Below are 19,651 nucleotides of genomic sequence, written 5' to 3' on the forward strand. Positions count from 1 at the left end.
TCATGGTATAAGATATCTTGTGTGCACAAATACACAGAATGTGTTCATATAATTTCAAGCCATGTTCTTTAAAAAGTTGAAAATCAAAAAGTTTGTGGTTGTTCAACTATCTGCATTTACAACAACATCATTTATGTGTCTGAACCTAAACTCAAGGTTGTTTGTTTTGAGAGTGTCTGACCTTAAGTCTGAGCGTGTGATGGCCTGGGAGGAGAGTTTCTCCAGGATCCGTGTAACAGGTAGATGTAATGGGTGGTTTGGAACCAGTAACATGCTCCGACAGCAGGTCAGGAGACTGGAGACCATTCCCCCCTCACACATTATCTGGCGGTTTCGCTCAGATTTGACCATGGCCTGGATGTGGTGCGCCAACGAGAACTGGACCTCCATAGAGAGCTGGGAGAGAGGGAAAGGAGCTGAGGCGGAACCACGTAACTCGAAATTTGTCTCACACAGGGGCCTTATCTTGAATTAAATAGTATGTAACTGTAGCAATGTAACATGCTCAGTTTAGAAAGATACCTGTGGATCTTCTGGAGTAAATACTGATGGAAGGAGAGTCATGACGACTCGGATAGCACCTGGGTGAAGAATAGTATGATCGCATGTGACCCTGAGCCAAGTAAAAAAACAAAGACAAAACAAAAAAAACATGTTAATACTTAAGGGATCGTTTTCAACCCACATGCTCCCCATAGATCCCACTCATCAGTTCAATTTAGACATGGTTTGCAAAGTTGTTGCACCACCACCCTCATATGGACAGAGAGATCTACCTGATTTGGGACTCTGAGCAGACCGTGGAAATGCTGAAAGCCGTGTTCCTGGATCTTCCCTGTGTGTCCTCCACGGACTGTGAATCTGATGCCACGTGGACACGGGGGGAGCCTGAATACACTCCTTCTGGCCCTGCTGCTACATTTAGTGTCTCTTTCTCTCTGTCATGCTCATCCTCAGCCCCTAAGTTCAAATCCAGAGCAGAGTACGTCCCTGTGGCGAACTGGTCGAGATAGGAAAGCAGCCTTATACATGTCCGAAGAGTGAGAGGCAGACTGGGCTCAGACTGGGGAGTGGTGGAGGGAGAAGGGGGCACTACAGGAGCCTCTGCTAACTCAACAAACTGGTGGAAGCTCCTTCCGTGGGACTGGCTGTCCTCTGCAGTCTTGGGACAGTAGCACTCATTCCCATCCCAGTTCCCCGGCTCTGAGCCCTCTGTTTGGAAGCAGCCCAGTTGGAGCAGAGCCTCTGCCAGCCTTTCGTAAAAGCCCCCGTTTTGGAAGTGGTGTGCATTGACTGGGTGAAGATGCACAGCCAAGGACAGGATGTGGAGGGTGAGGAGGAGGAGGTCCAACACCACCTGCTGCCCCAGAGACCCCCACACCGCCCCCTGGGGAGGGTCAGACAGAGCTCCTTCCATGTCTACCACCAGGGACAGCAGTCCAGTGAAGCCCCCCGCTCGCCTGAAGGCATCCCAGCTGTTAGGGCTCTCCAGCACCTTCAACACAGACTGAGACAGACAGAGGAGAGGTGTCAGGCACAACATATTGACATAGGAGGAGGATAGTGAGCATGTGACATCATCAAAAGACAGTGAAGCCTAATCATGTATGTGGCAAAGCAGATTTTGCCTGTCATACTTTAGAAATAACCTCAGAGAATGTATTTTGAAATGATGCTATAAGCTTAGCCCAAACTTCCACCTTTTAAAAGGATCTTCCCAGTCAATTAAAACAATGTAATGAAAAATAGACGAAACATATAGATATATCATAAATCATTTCTGATAACTAGTTTTGAGAGGTGAACAAAATCGCATTAGCTTTATTCAATTGAGAGAGCTAATCCATCAGGTAGGTAATGTGTGAGGCAGAACGCAGAGGGAAATCTGATTAACTGAAACTGGAGTAATCACAATGGCTCTCAACACACGCCAACCCAGGTCGCACCCAATCTGATTGCCACCTGCTTTAACCAGGTTAGCACAAAGCACACACACACACACACACACACACACACAAAAACACACACGTGCGCACAAACAAACACAAGTGTACACGCATGCACGCGCACACTCACACACAGTGAATACACACAATGTCTGCAAGTAAGTGTTCTTCTCACTGCCATCTATAAAAATGGACACATACAGTAGGTGTGTAACTTGGTTAGCCTTAATCAGATCTCTGTCCCATTCACTGATCTGATAGAGGTGGTAATCTTCGGAGTGCCACGGCACAAGGCTGCCGGCCTAATCGAATCGGCCCCCGAGTTAACAGCTAAACCTGTATTAGCAAATCAATCTGCATTTGTCAATAATGTAATCAAGGTCCCACATGCTATGAAAATAAATTCACTAGCTTATTATGTTTTAAGTGCATTACAATTTGTTATGATTGGATGTAGAGTGGAAACTACATTTACAATTCAGCAGAGAACCCGCATACCTAGGTGTTTGCGGATGTGTGTGTGTGCTGCTGTCTGTGTGTGAGTGTGTGTGTGCACGGTACCTGCAGTAGGTCCGTCTTCAGGCCCAGCTCCTGCTGTGTAGAGGAGCAGAGGGCTCCTATGGCCGTACTCATGAACTCCTCAGGGTTGATCTCCGCTAGCTGCTCCAAAATGCTCAGCGTGGGACCTCGATACTGCTCCTCATCTAGGAAGATCTTTATGTAGGGAACCATACCAAGGTCTCGCACTGAAACTGGGACACACACACAAAAATAAGGATAGACGGATTTCACTACAGTTGACACTGACAGGACTGACCTGCTGTGTTGACGCATGTGTTTTTCTCCATTTCCTTATTTTCAATTATACCAGTCGCTTCTAGCCTTATTTTGACTTTAATATACTAAAACAAATAGCGTCAAAAGATAAAACACTGAGGAATATATAAAATCTAGGTAAGTGAGAAATGTATAGCTACAGTATGTATACCTATATTTCTGATGGAGCGCAGGGTAAGGGCAGACACTACTTTCAGCATGCAGGCAGTGAGGAGTCTCTCACTGTCCTCCACACCCGACTGCTCCTGGTGACCTAAAGCACACAGGGTAATTAGTAAAATAAGAACTTCAGGTGTAAATTAAGCCTTAAGATTAATAAATAGACATCATAGAGTGAACAAATGACATGAGAGGGAGTTTTACTTGAGATTTGGCACTGCTAAGCTGCAGTTCCAGGCGCAAGGGCAAAGGACATCATTATCATTTTAGTAACACATTTTGAAACTGAAAGTAATGAGGCGTGATTGGACATGTGTGCTAGATTCTGAGTTCATTGCAGTGAGATACTGGAACTCAGCTAAATGCCTCACAACCAATCACATTGCGTGATGTTAACTGTTGCACAGTCATGATTACAGCAGGGATGGAGGCAAAAAAAAAATGTTGTCCCATACTTATTTGAGGGGCAGAGACAACTCCAGCCTTCCTGAGGATCTTGGCTCTCCTACGAAGTTCCCCCAGCAGCAGCTCCAGCAGACCCCAGTCACTCAGCACCTCCGCTAGCAGGCCGCTCCGCACAGTCATCCTACAGAGAAGACGACAACAAATAGAAACTCTACTAGCAGTTCTATTACAGCTGCAGTGTTGGGCTCTTTACTCAGAAAAGAAATATATCAGTCATTACTCATTTCGAATGCAATGTTATTACTTTATTAGTCTCCATGAGGAGGACTACTAATTCTGACTACAAAGGATCACAGGAGTATAATTTAAGGGGGTGATAACAAAAGGAACAGTTTATTTTTTGATTGGTAGCAATCCATTTTCCAAAACTGAAATAGTAATAATATACTGAGTAATACTGCTCACCTGTGGAAACAGCTGAGAGTCGCCACCCCGAACTCTACCCCTGCCACCCCTCCAGCGAGTGTCCCAGCCCAGCTCTGCTTCAGCACGCCCTGCACTACCCGCAAGGTCTCATGGGGGATGTAGTTCAACTGGAATACCACCTGTAGAAAACCCAGTGTTTAATCAGACTGTGTAAACCACTGCTTCATGCTGTAGACAAGAAAAAGTATGTGATGGGACTTTTAATATTGGAAGCCATACCATCTCCAGCACTGAAAAGAATAGTTTGTGGACTGGTGCCGGCTTACGCCACACACAGGCAGCGAGCTGGGCCATTGACTGGACGGTCCACTCCAAGAGGAAGAAATTGGCTTGGTCCCACTCCCATATTGTCCGCAGTGTTCGCAGGATCTGGCAGCACAGCAGCGGGTCCTCTGAGCGCAGTAAGGAGCTCTGCAGCAGATGGAAGGCAGGCAAGTTCTTTACTGCCGAACCTGGAGACAAAGGTCAGATAGGAGGTGAGGAATCGAAGAAGTGTCAAGGAGAGAGCACAGACTGCCACTATACTTCATTGTCAAAGGGGGCTTCAGCCATTTACAACAGGTCATATTGAATAGAATATGGTTTATGTGTTTGTTTATCTTAAATGTTTGATTTGGCAGGGAGTACTTTCTTGCGGTAGTCTATGACATATTGCAATACAACATCAGCCTGAGGTCAATTTAGCCTAAAGGTGTTTTGATTTTAAAGATCTATTCATCAGATTTTGTTCTGGCAAGGTCAGACAGTCAATTTCATAGAGAAAGGAAAACCATTAAATTACAAACAACCTTTTACATACAGCACATACTGAATTCCACACGTCAATTGAGTTATACATACATAGATAGATTGAAAACAAACAACCTAACATGTATGAAGGCAAGAGAAAAGTAGCCTCATCTGCCTTGATAGAGTTTGGTTGCTGCATTGTCAAAATATTCCGAGAAGGTCTTAGATTTGGAAGCCAAAACACACTGGTGTTTGTGGTAAATAAATATATAAGTGGTTAGTAATATGATTCATTTTCACACTTAATCAAAATCACATCAGAACCAAATAAGATCAGCCCAAAACAGTCCCTGGTCCCTCTGTTGGCAAGAGATCTACTCCTCGATGTGATAGATGGGTGCTGTGTATGTGTGTGTGTGTGTTTGCGTGCGTGTGTGTGTGTCTTATGGACACTCTATTTATGAGTGTTGGATGGAGGTGTGCGTGTGTGTCTATGATAGATGGCTGGTTGCTGTAGGCCAGTGGTGAATGGATGTGGGGCATCCTAACAGAGTTAGAGGGGAAGCCTCCACTTCATCATCCCAGACATAATCACCTCAGCTTCCTGTTAACCTGAGGGGTGTTGAGCAGGGTGGGGAGGGGAGACAAGGGGTGTTTGGGAGATCGGAGAGAGGGGTGTTGGGTGGGGGTGGGACAGTGTGGGTGGGTTATATAATACAACAAACCATTAGGAGGTAGAGGGCAAAAGTGCAAGGGAGGGATGAACTGTGCGGTCATTTAGGGGCTCCGTTTTCCCCCTTCAGCCTATCTTTGCTGAGCCATGCAAGTGATAATGGTGGAATGGTTTGGAAGAAGTATGTATGTGGAAGGGATGGTTCAGAGTCTATCCTCATGGACTCATCAGCTTTTTAGAGACAATAATTAGGAAGGGGGCCAGAGAGTAACAATTCAGGAATCAGATTTTATTGCGGAGGGGTTGACCTACCTTTCGTGAGTGGGGGGTCAAACTTAAAGCCTGGAGGTTGGGGGTTGCTGACACACAAAGCCACTTTTAGCTCAGCTTTCCCACACAGGGTGAGAGACGCCACGAGAGCCAGCAAGTCCTCGACAGGCTGGAACTGATCCGCCGACACACCCTGCTCACAACTTATGATGGTATGATGATCAGAGAGGAAGGCAACAGAAGGAGAGGTTAAAAGAGTAGCAGGGAGAAATAAAGGGCTCTTTGTAGTGATATCTCTATAAGCAGACAAATGTAATTGCTATGAAACAATGTGCCTTTTGAAGTGGCTGTGTATTAACACCATGACATGCCACTTCATTTCAAAGAATACCTTTTTACTTTTACTCTTGCCTTTAAAAAGATTTCGGTTCTCCCCCCCTCTCTAATTCCTTTGATTCCTATTCATTCCCTTTAATAAGTAGGCTCTCTAGTATTCTGGTATTTTCTCCAGGCTCTTTCATTGTGTCTAATTTACTCCTAATCCTAAAACTCTCTCTCTCTCCCCTATTTATTCTATAGAATCCTAGTCTCTCGTTTCTTTCTGTAGTTGTGCCTCTTTATCTCACCGTTTCAGGATGCTCTCAAGGGCCGTGTAGCCATTATTGGTGTCAAACTCGGTGAAGAGGGCTGGGTTGAGGGGATAGGTGTCTCTGATGAAGCTGAACACGGCCACAGCCACCTCAGCTAGCACTGGTCCCGAGACATCAGCACTGATGCGCAGTAGGTTCTGGATGCAGATACGCACACAGTTCTTACCTAAGGAGCAAGAGGGGCAAGAGGAGGTTTAATGGGTTAGTAATTATTCAGAGATACATAGCGGGAAATAAATCATAGACAAACACAAATCTTTACTCAACAAGAGAAACAAACTTCATGGAAAAGTTCTATGATAGTCATGGGAGCTAACTTCCATGTGATGTAATGTACAGAACAGTAATTCCATCACACTCAATCTCTTAGAAATAAAAATGTTCATAATCTCCAAAACAAATAAAAATTAAACCCTCGGTGTACCAGGACATTTGAGTGGATTATTTTTGCTGATTGAGGGATCATGTGAAACATACTTGTGTCTCTGCAGGGACGTGTGGTCATGTGCCCTGGCAGAATCAACTCATTATTGGAGTAAAAATATCTGTCTGCACAAACAGCACTCCCTAATGCAACCAAAATAGTTGCTCTCTATCCAACCTGTTTTCGCACATTTTTAACACTTTTCCCTGTGTGTTCAACCAGTATTGGTGGAACTGGTGGAACAGAGTACATTACAGCTAGGCAATACCAAACACCTGAACACCCTGCTCCACCTAATGACAATGAACGGAAATGTTACTTATTCTAAACGTTTCTGAGTTACCTCACCTAGCAGGCTGGGGACAGTGTTGCGTGTCTGCGCAGCAGAAACTGCCCTGAGGACCAGGGAGGCCTGGTGCCTCCAGGAGGCGCTGGTCTGGTCCCATAGTGACGTGAGGCCAATGATCAGGCACTGCAGCTCCTGAGTCTCCACCATCTTCTCAACACTGACTGGCTGCCTACAGAGCTGGAGGAGAACCTGGCAAAGAAGAGAGGGGAGAAATAGAGGGTGAGACCAAAATCTAATGAGAAATGAGAGAAGAAGCAGAGCTGAGATTGGGAGAGATTGCATGATGAAGAGAAAAAATGCAGAGCTTACCATGGCCATGAGTTATAAAATATAATGAGGCCGCTGCTTCAAGGGGAGGAGTAGATTATTATTCACCTGTGTTAGTAGCTCCTGAAAGGTCTCTTCACTGGTTGTGTTCTCCTTCCTGGCTGGAAGGCACACTAGCAGGTACAGACACTTCACTAGGGCAGCAGGCAGACCTGGCTTTATCCAGGACAAAACATCCTACACACACACACACACACACACACACACAATAAACTGGGGTTCACCATTGATGCATTAACTACAAAGAGTATTTGACCTCCATGATATCAATTGAACTGAACAATTCAGGACAGTGTTTTGGGCCATTTTCAAATTTTTTTTTCTGCAGGAGATACTTTCTGATAAACCCATGGTGTTGTGTTTAATCATATGCATTTCTGAACATATGTATGCTAATTTTTAATAGAATAAAATATGACGTGAAAATGTCGAGCCTCAAATGCCAGTCAGTCACTTCATGTAAATGAGCACAGTTACCACAAGGGAATGTCAGATAGTTGCCGACTCGGAGAACCTAGAATAAATGAAGGTGTAGAGACTTTAAAACTATTTGAATTGCTAAACATCACTCACTGAGCTGTCCGCTGTCATGAGCGACAGCGACTTCAGCAGGAGCCACCCTGGGGTGTCTCCCCCCTCACAGTCTGTCTCTCCAGCCCGCCTCTGGAAGAACTGCACCACCCCATCGCGAGCCTCCTCTGAAAACACACACAGGATGCATCACATACTGGTCTGTCATCCCAAAAGGATAAGGGTTGAGTTTTGAAACGAATTAAAACAAAGAAGGCTTTTGCATAATTAGATAGCTGGTTCTCTTCACAATCTACTATCACAGAAATCGTATACCCTCTTAGTGTCAGTTTTCAAATACAAATGAGAAACACCATGCACATTTATTAGGGAAATAGGCCTGCTGAGCTTTACTCGCGTAAAACTCTCACTTCTATTTTCAGAGACAGAATTTGCATTGTGTTTCTATTTTGGTAGGCATATGTTTTATCAACTTGCCTGAAAACACCCGTTACAAGTCTCTTGAGAGTTTCTAGTATGTTCTGATACAGTAGCAGGGCTTGCAAGTAAGAAGACCAGCTGAACATAGACTTTAGAAACAAGTTCAATGCTTGTTGTAGAGTTAAATGAGTGAATGAGTATTCTAAAGCTGCTACCTGCATCATGCAAGTGCCTTATTAAGTATTAACGCCATAGCAGAGCTGTATCAAAAACCAGAAGTATCTACTTCTCTGAAAACAAAAAGGCTCCTCCTTCCACCCACCAGCAAGCACACAAACACGCATGAACAACCAGAGAGAGTGAGATACCGGTAAACAAGTGGTCATCCAACGGTTTGTTAAGCATGATAATAATGTAAGCCACTTGTCATGGTCTTCTAAATACCTGATCTGATGAGCAGATCAAGACCATGACAGAGAAAGCATCCCGCCATCACTGAGGGAAGTCTTTACTCTAGTGTTTACATAGATTACATACACTTTGTCTTATCAGTTATTTTCAATACTACAACATGTGTGACATTTACACTGGGTGAAATCTGCTGGATGTAAGAAGCAGAGCAGAAACTACAGTGTGTCAAATCATGGCTTAAGTAAAAGCAGAACTGGGCAGAGCAGGTAGAAAGTCCCTTTCCTGGGGATAACTGAACTGTGTGTGCTGATGTGAGTGGTTGTTCGTGCATGCAGTCGTACCTGCAGGCCTATCTGCCAGTCTGTTGTGGATGTTAGAGACCACTGTCTCAGCGGTGAGAGCTGTAAGCCCCCTCAGGTCCAGCCCTTCAGCTCTGCCACCAGGCTCACACACCTGGCATCAGACAGGAGAGACAGGCAGGGGAAGAGGGCAGTATGAGGAGGACAATTAATCAGACAAAAGACACTGGAGGCCCAAAAACTGTTGGCATGGTCAACTAAACCCAGCAAACATTCTTACATTAAATAGTTGTTGGGGAACCTTGTATGAAAGTTGAGACGATGTGCAAAGTATGCAAAGTAGCTGCTACCTGCATTGTTCTGTGAAATCGGGACCTAAATACATTTGATATAAATTCAAAATAGGTACCAAAGCTGTTTTAATATGAATTTTTACCATGCCATATCATCATAATATGATGCTGACATTAAACTCGGTCACCGTGAAATGGGTGCTGGGAAGTTTTAGGTCTGTTTTCATGTGCTTCATATTGTGTGCATGGTGAGATGCACCGAAACAATGGCACCCATATAACAAGCGGATCTCAACTGCTTTGACTAATGCACTACACCATAAATAATAGAGGCCAACGCATACTGTATGCTCCTTTCACTTCCATAAGAGGATATCGGATTTCACTGAGTCTGCTATTCTTGAGTGAGGTCCTATGTTCTGCTCAAATCTCTACAAGCAGGTCATGAGCCTTGCGCACACACACACACACACACACAAATAAACCAAAGAGTGATTACGTCTGCAGCTGTAAGCCCAATCAATGGGTGTTACACACACACAGATCACCAATGGAATTCGCACTGTGTGGGCGCACGGGTAGAGGAAGAGGGGAGGTTTCTTCATGACTGTGACGCAATTCAGGCATGGTGAATAAGAAATATCCACTTCATCCAATCAACCAAAGCGATGCCTGAAGCGCTGGATCTTAGAGCCTTTGGTTTTTCATGTGACAGTTCAGCAAACTGGACAGATTTAGAGGAGACAAACCACTTTTCAAGAGTTCAGAGGGCAGTGATGGGATCTGCTGAGGGCCAAACATCTGACTGCTGCCTCATGTCATTTGAATAACTAAAGGAATGTTGGTTCAAGCTGGAACAGTTTTGGAGAGCATGGTATTTGATGTGAAAGCAAATTTCCTCTGTAGAGGACAATAAAGAATGAATCTGAATCTGAATCTGTCAGGCATCCATTTAACCTTTTCAAGATCGGGTTTTAATTAGAACAGTCGGTCGTGGTTCTGATTTTAATTCTCCTTAACATCACAATTTATCAATGCATCTCCAATTGATTATTTCTACTTCTTCTTTTTAGAGTAGAAAAAGACACAGATTGTGTGTGGAAACCATTTACTTCTCCATTCAGAACTGGAAAGCAATAACTCTCTTGATTGATCAAAAAATTGCGCAATGCCCTTGCAAAATATAACTCTCTGTGACTTTGAGAAGTAACATGGGATGAATAATGAGAGACAATGTGGAAGACAGTCTAGCCACAGCGCTATATACCTGTATGTAGAAAGGAAGGACTCTAAGCAGATGTTCCTCTCTCTCCTCTCTCCGCTCTATTGGAACTTGGTCAGGTGTAGGGGATGTGTGTATTTGCAGCTTTTTTAGTTGTTCTCTGAGCACTTGTAGGGGCTGAGGGCCCCATGGTGCCCCTGTCCCTTCCTCTTTCTCTGCCTTCACTTCCACAGAGACAGCTAACTCCCCTGAAGCACTCAGCTCTCCGGTTTCTTTGTTGATCCTCTCCACATCACCCATCCGCTCCTGGAAAAAAGAAAGAGAGAGAGAGAGAGAAAGAGAGAAATACACAGACTATTTTATCTGTTCATTGCACACCCTGAGCTAATGGCATCTACAGCATACACTTTCTTATCATATTTCCCTGGTCTCTCTCACTTCCTCAGATAAATGTGTCCCAAACTTCCAGCGGCCCACCCTTTCCCCAGCGCACACTGTCTGGGTTTAGAGATCATCAGACAAAGACGAACACTTGGCAGTCATGTGCTATTCTCCTCAACCTCTCTGAGGAGATCAGAATGGCATAATCGATGCGCAATTTTCCACATGTGGGAGGCAAATAATGTCAGTAAATGTCAACTACTCTGAATAATCAACTGGCACGAATGACTGGAACTATTTCAGACTATCTTCTTCAAGTTTAGTAAAGAAAATCGAAGTCTACGCACTCACGTGTATTTGAAAGTTAAAAAGCTTGAAGTTATAAGCTTTTAGCCAGTTAAAAGCGTTTTCAGCTTAAAACCCATGAGTGCTGGGCGCTCCGGTGGCTCACAGAGTAGAGCGCGTACCATATAAGGCTCAGTCCTTCCCGCAGTGACCTGGGTTCGAATCCAGCCCACAGTCATTTGCTGCATGTCCTCCCCTCTCTCTCTCCCATACCTTCCTGTTTCTCTCTCCCACTATCTCTGTCAATAAAGCATAAAATGCCTAAAATAAATCTTTAAAAAAAAAAAACCCACGAGTGAATATAGCCATTCATTGTAATGTTTGTATTTATGCACTAGTTGATCTGCTCTGGTGTGTAGTGTATTGTATTGTATTGCCGTATGTGTTTTTGTTTGCACTTTGTATGTGGGAGATGCCAAAGGCAAATTTTAATCTAATTTAATCAAATGTCCTGTCCAACTCAGTTTGATCAGTATCATTTTGCCCTTTGAAAGCCTGTCACCAGTACACCTGAAGACTTCTGATATTGTATACCTCTAGATATTAAGTCCTTCACACACAACGTTGCTAATATTAGTGAGTGCTATGTCCCACTTATTTTAGGGACTTTCTGTTTAACACACACACACACACACACACCATGCATAGAGAGAGAAATTGGCAGTAGACAGACTCTAGTACACTCAGTTATGATTGTAAGTGAACTGAGAGGCAGTTCACATTCCATTCTTGTACAAATGCTTGTGAATACTTTCTTTGATGTTTCCCAGTGTGAGAACCTTCCATGTATGGGTGTGTGTGTGTGTGTGTGTGAGAGAGATGAAGCATTCAAACTAACTTCCTTCCTTGTGCCATGGCAAAACAACACACACCTCTTTGTGTTTTACAGTGACAGAGTAAAGCACACACAAAAAATGTCTATGCGAAAAAAGCATACATAATCAAAGGTAATACTGTTCCTTCAATACGCCTCCCAAAAGAAACATCCTGACAACACAGAGATTGTGCCTGTTGTACCTACCTGTACTTGTGTGAGAGCCATCTGGGAGCACTAGGAGGGCGCTGTCAGTTGTGTTGTTGTATCTCAACTGAGTGGTCTTTTTCCTCTTTCTCTGGTCCCATTTCAGGAAAGGCAAGCTGAGACCCGCTAAGACATGACTGGTCCCTACTGTGCAGACCTGTCTCTAAACCCACCCGCCCCTCACTAATCTGCAGCAAGCGGACTGAACTTTGAACAAGGAGAGCAACTTGCATCAGCTGGCCCAGGTCATGTGCCTTTACTTCCTTGGAAAAAGCAGAAGTGAAAAACTGTTGTTCATCTGGTTAGATGGGGCCCTCCCTCCGCGGCTCTGACTCCAACGAAGAGTCCCTTGGCTTTTTATAGTTTTGTCATATAAGGCTGACATCTTATGAATCACGGTGACATTACAGTAGCTCATGATTCACCACAGCTGTCAGCACACCAATAATATCTTCACATTTAACTTCAGTTACTTTAATTGTAAATCCTGTTAAAGGCTTAATGATAATGACTAGGTTAGTGTCCGTGTTGGGCATGAACTGACATGTTAGGGTTTGTAGTGGCATGCAGTGAGACTGGGAATAGGCTACTTGTATTGTATTGCTCTATCAGGGACAGTAACATTAATAGAAATGCATGCATGAGTAAACAGTGCCTCCTTGTGGGTTATAAAGGTACATCAGGGAATTAGGCCACGATATTAGCAGCCAAATATTGTGCAAATACTTCCACAGAAGTAAAATGACAGCCTTTTAATGCATGGAGGAGCAACCATATGTTCCATGGAGGATCGAGAGTCTGCAGGTTTTCATTCCAACTAAAGTTTACGACAGGTGATTTCACTGATTAGTTCCTCCTATCTGGTTCAAGGTGTGTTAATCAGTGAAATCACCCGGTGTAGTTTTTGGTTGGAATAAAAACCTGCAGACTCTCGACCCTCCATGACACATGGTTGCCAATCCATGTCTTAATGTTGTGTTAACATAACTTAATTCCCTTTGCCTTCATTACCTACTTTCGATACTACACTAAATCTAGGCCTTGAAAGAAACCGATGAATCCAGCTCTGCTCAAAGTGTCACATTGTTTTGATCAGTTGCTTCCCGGCGGTGTCAACTCACCTTTGTAAGCTGACAGTTTGTGCAATGGATACACTGCCGTTTATCCCTTCCGAGCCCCCAGATGAACTCATACCTATCTATTTTCAGCAATAGATATTTCTGGGTGTCAATTTCACAACATTGGGGTGGCAAATGTAATCGCGCTCTCTGAAACACACCAACCAAGACTGTTAAAGTTTCACTGTTACCCTATATTACTGCAGTCTGGAGTTCTTATACTCTTTAGACAGTGCTTTTGTCGTGTAAGGCTAAACACAAACTGGGTGAACTATGACCTGCAGTCGGTCCATAAGGTAAACAACCAAAAAGCAAAAAATGTGCTTTATTTTCAGAAGAGCATTAATTATTTCCTTAAAATATCCTACCACATTTTAAGCGGGTTTACCCTCCATTACATCCCCGCATAAAGTCGGACAAACTGCCGAGTATTAAAAGTGATTGAGCTAGAGGCGGCGGCAGAGAGCAGTGACATGTTAGCTTATTTATAGAGACCACGTGTTTTGTTGACGCACGTGACGTTCTGGGTCACGTGGGCGGCTGGAGCCAATGACGTGCTCAGGGCGTGGTCTTATTTGATCAGTTTAGCACAATGAAAGATCCCGTTACTTAGCAGCGAAAAATGATCGCCCTTATCACTTTACGTTATGATGTTGTAGCGCTTCGTCTGAAGTGTTGATTTTGTTTCCGCAGAAGTTTCTGTCGGTGGAAATTTTAGAGGGCCGCTGTTGTGCCCGTATCATAATGCATCCGATGCCAGTGTGCTCTGTTGGCGGTGGAGACATATTTGACTGTATACAGAGAGGAAATATTGAACAGTGTGTACACTTCATTCAAAATGATCGATCAATCCTCAAGCAAAAAGGTAAGATAGAATAGCCCGATGGGGAAACAAAATGCAAATCTATATCTGGCCAGTGTAGCTGCACTCAATGTCAGGATATGTGAAAATAGGCCACATGTACTTCATACTGTGCTACTGGTCATTCGTAGCCTAAACATAGTGTTAAACCATTAACGTAATTGTCAGTGAAAGTACGTAATGTGTCCACTATCTACTTTTATACATAAAATACTGCTAAATGAACACTGTAGCCCCATTAGAAGAAGCCTAATTTTTACTAATGTCATAGGCCTGTAATAAACAATGTTCTGCTTCCTGCCTCTGGCAAATTGTATCATGAACATACTGCATTAATGTGCAGCTATTATACCAATTAACAAGTATAATTCTACATTATTTTATGTTCAAAGGACCATTCTAAACTTTATCTTGCTGCTCCAGTGTCTCCTGATGTGATTTTGTCATGATGCCAAGCCGATACCCAATCCAACTGCAGCTATCTGTCATCTGAGCTGCTGCTAGTCTGACACAGATGGACAGCTCCTGTGACAACACAGCACAAAGTCACATTGTGCCAAAGGGAACCTTAACCCCAAGTCAAGAGTGTTTTGAACAATCAACAGGCTGAGTAACTCATGCAGCTGTGTTAGGATTATACAGTAGACCTGTGGGTGAAAGTGTTCGTCTCAATGTCTTAAAACCTGATTGTGTGTTTGTGCTTGTGTTTGTCTTTGTCCAGGCTGGGGTGGTTTCACCCCGCTCCACTACGCTGCCCTCCATGGTAACCGTGCTCTGGTTGACCTCTTCCTCAGTAACGGAGCTGACCCCAATCTGACATGTGATGCGGGACAGACGGGCTTTCATTTTGCCTGCAGGTCAGTAGTCGTCGTCTTCAGATCTCTGGATGTTAAACAAACATGCATGGTTTGTGAAGGTAACAATTTAATGATGAGAGCACTGTGCCTATGCCTCTGCAGTTGCTCCTGTGTAATAACAGGTGGTTCCCTTGACTCCCATCAGGCAAGGGAACATCTATGTCATGCACCAAATGATGCAGTATGGGGCTGACTTGCGCCTCATAGACCTGCAGGGAAAAACCTCCCTGCATCATGCAGTGACTGGAGGCAGCATGTGAGTGGAGTAAACAACACATGACAAACTTGATTGTTTTTATCTTCATTGTTGCTATACAGGCACACACAAACATTTCACACATGCACTGACTCTGTGTGCTGTCTTTTCCAGTGTTGCCATGCACTACCTGTGGGAGACTGGCATGTTCCGGTTCTCGGACACAGACATGTACCAGGTCACACCGCTGCACCTGGCTGCATCCACTGGCAACACAGAGGTGGTCCGATACCTGCTCAGAGACCAGGTACACAGCTACATGCACATGAGTGTACACTCACTCACTCACTTCCTCACTCCCTCACTCACTCACTCACTCACTCATCTCCACCATCTCCACCACTCCAACACTCTTGGTTTCTACTACACAGGGCCATTCAGGGCAAGAAGTACAATTCTAAAGAAATGTAAGTATGGGTCTAACATAGAAGCATCAGTGGCTATGTTTACATGCACAGAGTACTCAAACAACAGTGTTTTAGGTTGACGCATGTAAACATCATAAATCAGTTAGAATAATCCAGGTAAGATTATGCTCCGATTATGAGAAACCCAGTTAAGATGCCTGGCTTACTCCCTTATAACACAGGATACTGTGTTGTTGTGCATGGGAACAGCTTACTACTCTCACTTTTGGTTTTTGCCATCTTCACAAACCCAGACTTGCAAAGGGTTATGGGTACATTTTGATGTCAACAAAAAACATTGCACAGATTGCTGTTGGGATCATTGTTTCTTTCCCATGTAGTAGAAGTAATCTACTATTGCTCAGTCAAAGACTTTTTATACGTTTTTGCTGGCGGACCGTTCTATTTGTAGGTACTGCAGGTAGATAGAAATGGACAGGGACCACTGGACAGAAATTCTGTCAATTGGTTTATTTATGGACACTGGGATACTCACTGGGTATCAAAGGTTCATGTAAACAGTATAACCCAAATAAGACCTGAACTGGAGTACGGCCAGTAGCTAGAGTACTCCATCCATAAACGTAGCTGGTGTGAAGGCGGCAGTCTATTAGCAGTTATGCACTCCAACCTTGCATGTCTGTTCCAGAGATGTGCAGTGGATGCAGTTGACCAGCAGGGAGGGACAGCGCTCCATGTTTCTGCAGAGAGGGGAGGAGTGGAGGTGTGCTGGACTCTGCTGCAGAGAGCAGGATACAGGATGCTCCACCAGAAGAACCACAGCGGCCTAACGCCTCTGGACCTCAGCAAGCAGGGGAAGACATTTCGGTGAATCCGCAGTCTCTAGAACTCTCTGGCAAAACATGGAGTAGAAAGCCACTAAATGGGATAGTCAGACTTCTCAGTGCTATTGAAATATCCAGTATGGTCCTGTTTCCATAATGCTATTTTTCTCCTGGGTTCCTTGTGCTGGTTTAAACATTGCTTTACTGTGTATGTTTTTTTTCTAGACATCAGCAACTCACCAAACTACTGAGTCGCTACGTTAATGAGCCAATACACCACAAGCCCAAAGAGTCTCATGGTAAATATTAGTCTGTAGTTTTGATAAGGTTCTTCTAATGAAAACATGGATCATGATTATGATGATGACGATAATGATGATGATGTTGATAATGAGGATGATGTTGATAATGACAGTGATAATGATGGTAGTAAAATTAGTGGCGGTTCTGGTGTGGTGTGTGATTATGCACGCACGGTGGTGTGTTGGTGTTATGTGTGTCGTCCCACCAGTCCTGTACTACTGGACGCTGTTGTTTCCAACCCTGAGTGGAGCTGCCATTCTGCTGATAGCAGCCATGTTGGGAGGCTACGGCGGTCTGATCTGTGGCCTGCTGTTCCCCTGGCTGGCCAGAAGCATCTTCACCCAGTATCACCGCATGACCACCTACCAAAGGTTTGACAAAAATTGCAGTACATATGCAGCAGTTTACTGCCTTGATAAAAAACATTGCACAAGTGTTTATCTGTTCATCAACATGTTTATCACTTGTTTACACTTCCAGGTTACCCAACCCTATCTACCTGGGAACCCTCATGGCCGGCTTGTTCCATTCCCTGCTCTGCTTCTATGGAAAAATAATGCCTAATATCCTTAACAAAGATAGCACATTTTAAGTCATTTTAAGGCATGTGTTACCAGTGGGAATTTAACCTATGTTTTTTTTATGTGAAAATGACAAATGTTGATCCTTAACTTTGTCAACGTGTGTGGCCAACCACTGCTCTGGTCCAAGTGTCAATGGTCCACTTCTCCCTAGTCCTCTGTTTGTTCTGTAAGGTTCTGACCCAGGACTCTGGGAGACTGGACAGAGTGGAGGCCGACCCCCGCTTCTCCTGTATCGCTGACCTGGTGGAGAACAACCAGACCCCCCACAGGTTCTGCCCATACTGTGAGGTGAGAAAACCACTAGGCAGGGTTGGGATGGCATGGATTTGGACCACTAGGACTTAAGGTGCATCTGACCAGTCTATTGCTCTTAATCCTCTCTGTCTTTGCATTCCTTATAGCTGTTTCAGCCTGACCACAGTAAACACTGCAAGCTGTGTGATGTGTGTGTGAAGGACTACGACCATCACTGCCTCTTCCTGAACCGCTGCGTCGGCCGGGGCAACCACCGCCTCTTCCTCCTCTTTATCCTCTCCATGGTGACTGCCCACGTTCTGTTTGTTGCCACAGCAACAAGTTTCCTGTATGGAAAGATGTCTGTGGGCAGTCACAGCCTGTCATCGTGGCTTACAATGTTAGGGGCGGAGTTTTGGGTCGTGGTCATGGTGATCATGAATGCACTGACTCTCCTCTGGGAGGCGTGGCTACTGACCGAACAGTTTGATGCCATCGCTATGGGAACCACCACCTACTTCAGACAGTGTGAAACCTCTGCTCGACAGAGATCGCTCGGACAGCGCTGGGTGACAGTGGTGTCGTTTCTACTGGAGGGAAGGAGGCGGGTGGGCAGGGGACAAACAAGAGAGGACAAAACTGCCATAGACATTTAGAAACTGTCAAATGTGTCTTGTATGCAGCCGTCTCAAAGAGTTGTTTGTGTCGTTGCTCACTTGTAAGTTCACAGTTTACAGTGTCATTGGTCAACACTCAAATTTGTGATAATGTCCTCTTTAGATTCCTCAATAACTGTGACTACCGCCATATAACATGTTGTACTTGAATGGAACATTAGGTTATATCTTGATATTATATTTTAATATATAGGGTAGACTTACTGCAGATTTGTCAACAAAGTGGCTAGCAGGCTAACTACCACTAAAAAGTTAGACTTTCACCTTTGAAGTTAGTTTTTAGTGAACTCACTGAGCTAAGCAAACAATGTTTTAAGGAACATCTTGGTTTACGTTGTTCTGTGGAGCTTAACGTAAAGTACTGGACATTTTTAAAACTGTGTTTTAGCAGGAAATGCTTCTGATAACTTGAATGTCACGTCTCACACCTGTTTTTATATTCTGTATCCGTATACTTTCTAACTTCATTGTTATTGTTGTTTTAAATAAAAGTGTGACATGAGGTAATTCATAGTTCCAAGTTGTGAAGCTTTCTGTTGCCATTATTTGAGAGATTAGCATGCCCACCTAATATCTAAGGATATTAGCTTTGGCTAATAGCAGGTCCTTTGGAAGACATTGTTCCTAACATCATGTCATTACCTCTCTGACCTGCTCCCAGTCATTTGTACCATGACACTTCCTCTACTCTCGCTAATGGGCCAGGTCTTCTCATGCCTTCAATTACACACACTCATTTCCTATGTGTCCCTCAGGACCATATTTCTAGATTATAGATGATGTCCCCCACACCCTTCAGAGGGTGGTGCGGCTGGACTGTATGTGAGTGGCTTGTTCATTATGTCACATGAGATATAATTTAATGTCTTCTGTACTGCCTGTTCTGCATAAGGAATGGTTAAGATGACAAGAGGCATTGTTCAGGTTAAAGGGGCCTGTAAGCCTGTGAAACTCACCACCTTCATTCCCTGTCTCTGGATCAATGTTATGGGTTTTAAACGGCTGCCACTTGTCTATTTCCCAATGAAATCATCTCTGTAGTGACATAGTCTCTTTAGGATTTAGGTGATACCCCAGCTTTATTTCATGCTTTTTTCTATGCAGTAGGTAGTGTTTTAGATATAATAACCTCATTGACACCTATAATTTATCAAAAGAAACAAATAAATAATACATCTCATTATATAGCTTGAATATCTCCAGCAGCAGGCCTAGATTAAGGCTTTTGCAGGTGTATAACCAGTTTCATAGCTTGGGACCCACCCTGGTGTTTTACATAGGCAAATCACAGTGACACAAAGCGTTGTATTTTACTCTGGTGTAAGTATGGGCTGTGTACAGTAATAATATCTGGAGAGGAAACTCATAATGTTTTTATTTAGAGGTCAGC

At 44.0% G+C, this 19,651-nt stretch overlaps 2 protein-coding genes across 2 annotated transcripts in view; one reads left to right on the plus strand and one right to left on the minus strand.

Moving 5' to 3' along the window:
* wdfy4 (WDFY family member 4) overlaps positions 1-12,416 on the minus strand; it is a 41,930-nt gene extending 29,514 nt beyond the window's left edge. Inside the window, exons 1-16 of the mRNA XM_078288667.1 lie at positions 12,179-12,416; positions 10,477-10,737; positions 8,959-9,070; positions 7,829-7,953; positions 7,304-7,432; positions 6,928-7,117; positions 6,132-6,321; positions 5,548-5,708; positions 4,053-4,285; positions 3,813-3,952; positions 3,398-3,528; positions 2,935-3,036; positions 2,508-2,698; positions 777-1,507; positions 523-613; positions 182-396 (exon numbers count right to left, since the gene is read on the minus strand). Of these exons, the coding sequence (XP_078144793.1) occupies positions 182-396; positions 523-613; positions 777-1,507; positions 2,508-2,698; positions 2,935-3,036; positions 3,398-3,528; positions 3,813-3,952; positions 4,053-4,285; positions 5,548-5,708; positions 6,132-6,321; positions 6,928-7,117; positions 7,304-7,432; positions 7,829-7,953; positions 8,959-9,070; positions 10,477-10,737; positions 12,179-12,199 (3,023 nt within the window). The 5' untranslated portion in view covers positions 12,200-12,416. The remainder of the gene's footprint in view (positions 1-181; positions 397-522; positions 614-776; positions 1,508-2,507; positions 2,699-2,934; positions 3,037-3,397; positions 3,529-3,812; positions 3,953-4,052; positions 4,286-5,547; positions 5,709-6,131; positions 6,322-6,927; positions 7,118-7,303; positions 7,433-7,828; positions 7,954-8,958; positions 9,071-10,476; positions 10,738-12,178) is intronic.
* A 1,555-nt stretch (positions 12,417-13,971) lies between these two features.
* On the plus strand, positions 13,972-18,757 carry LOC139922951 (uncharacterized). Its single transcript, XM_071913607.2, has 10 exons — positions 13,972-14,161; positions 14,880-15,015; positions 15,161-15,271; positions 15,386-15,518; positions 16,328-16,506; positions 16,689-16,762; positions 16,975-17,137; positions 17,247-17,329; positions 17,448-17,638; positions 17,752-18,757. Exons 1-10 carry the CDS (start codon positions 14,041-14,043, stop codon positions 18,238-18,240), a joined length of 1,680 nt encoding a protein of 559 aa, XP_071769708.1. The 5' UTR covers positions 13,972-14,040; the 3' UTR covers positions 18,241-18,757.
* Positions 18,758-19,651: the final 894 nt, after the last annotated feature.

This window comes from Centroberyx gerrardi, chromosome 15 (assembly GCF_048128805.1).
Source record: "Centroberyx gerrardi isolate f3 chromosome 15, fCenGer3.hap1.cur.20231027, whole genome shotgun sequence".
Classification (NCBI taxonomy): domain Eukaryota; kingdom Metazoa; phylum Chordata; class Actinopteri; order Beryciformes; family Berycidae; genus Centroberyx; species Centroberyx gerrardi.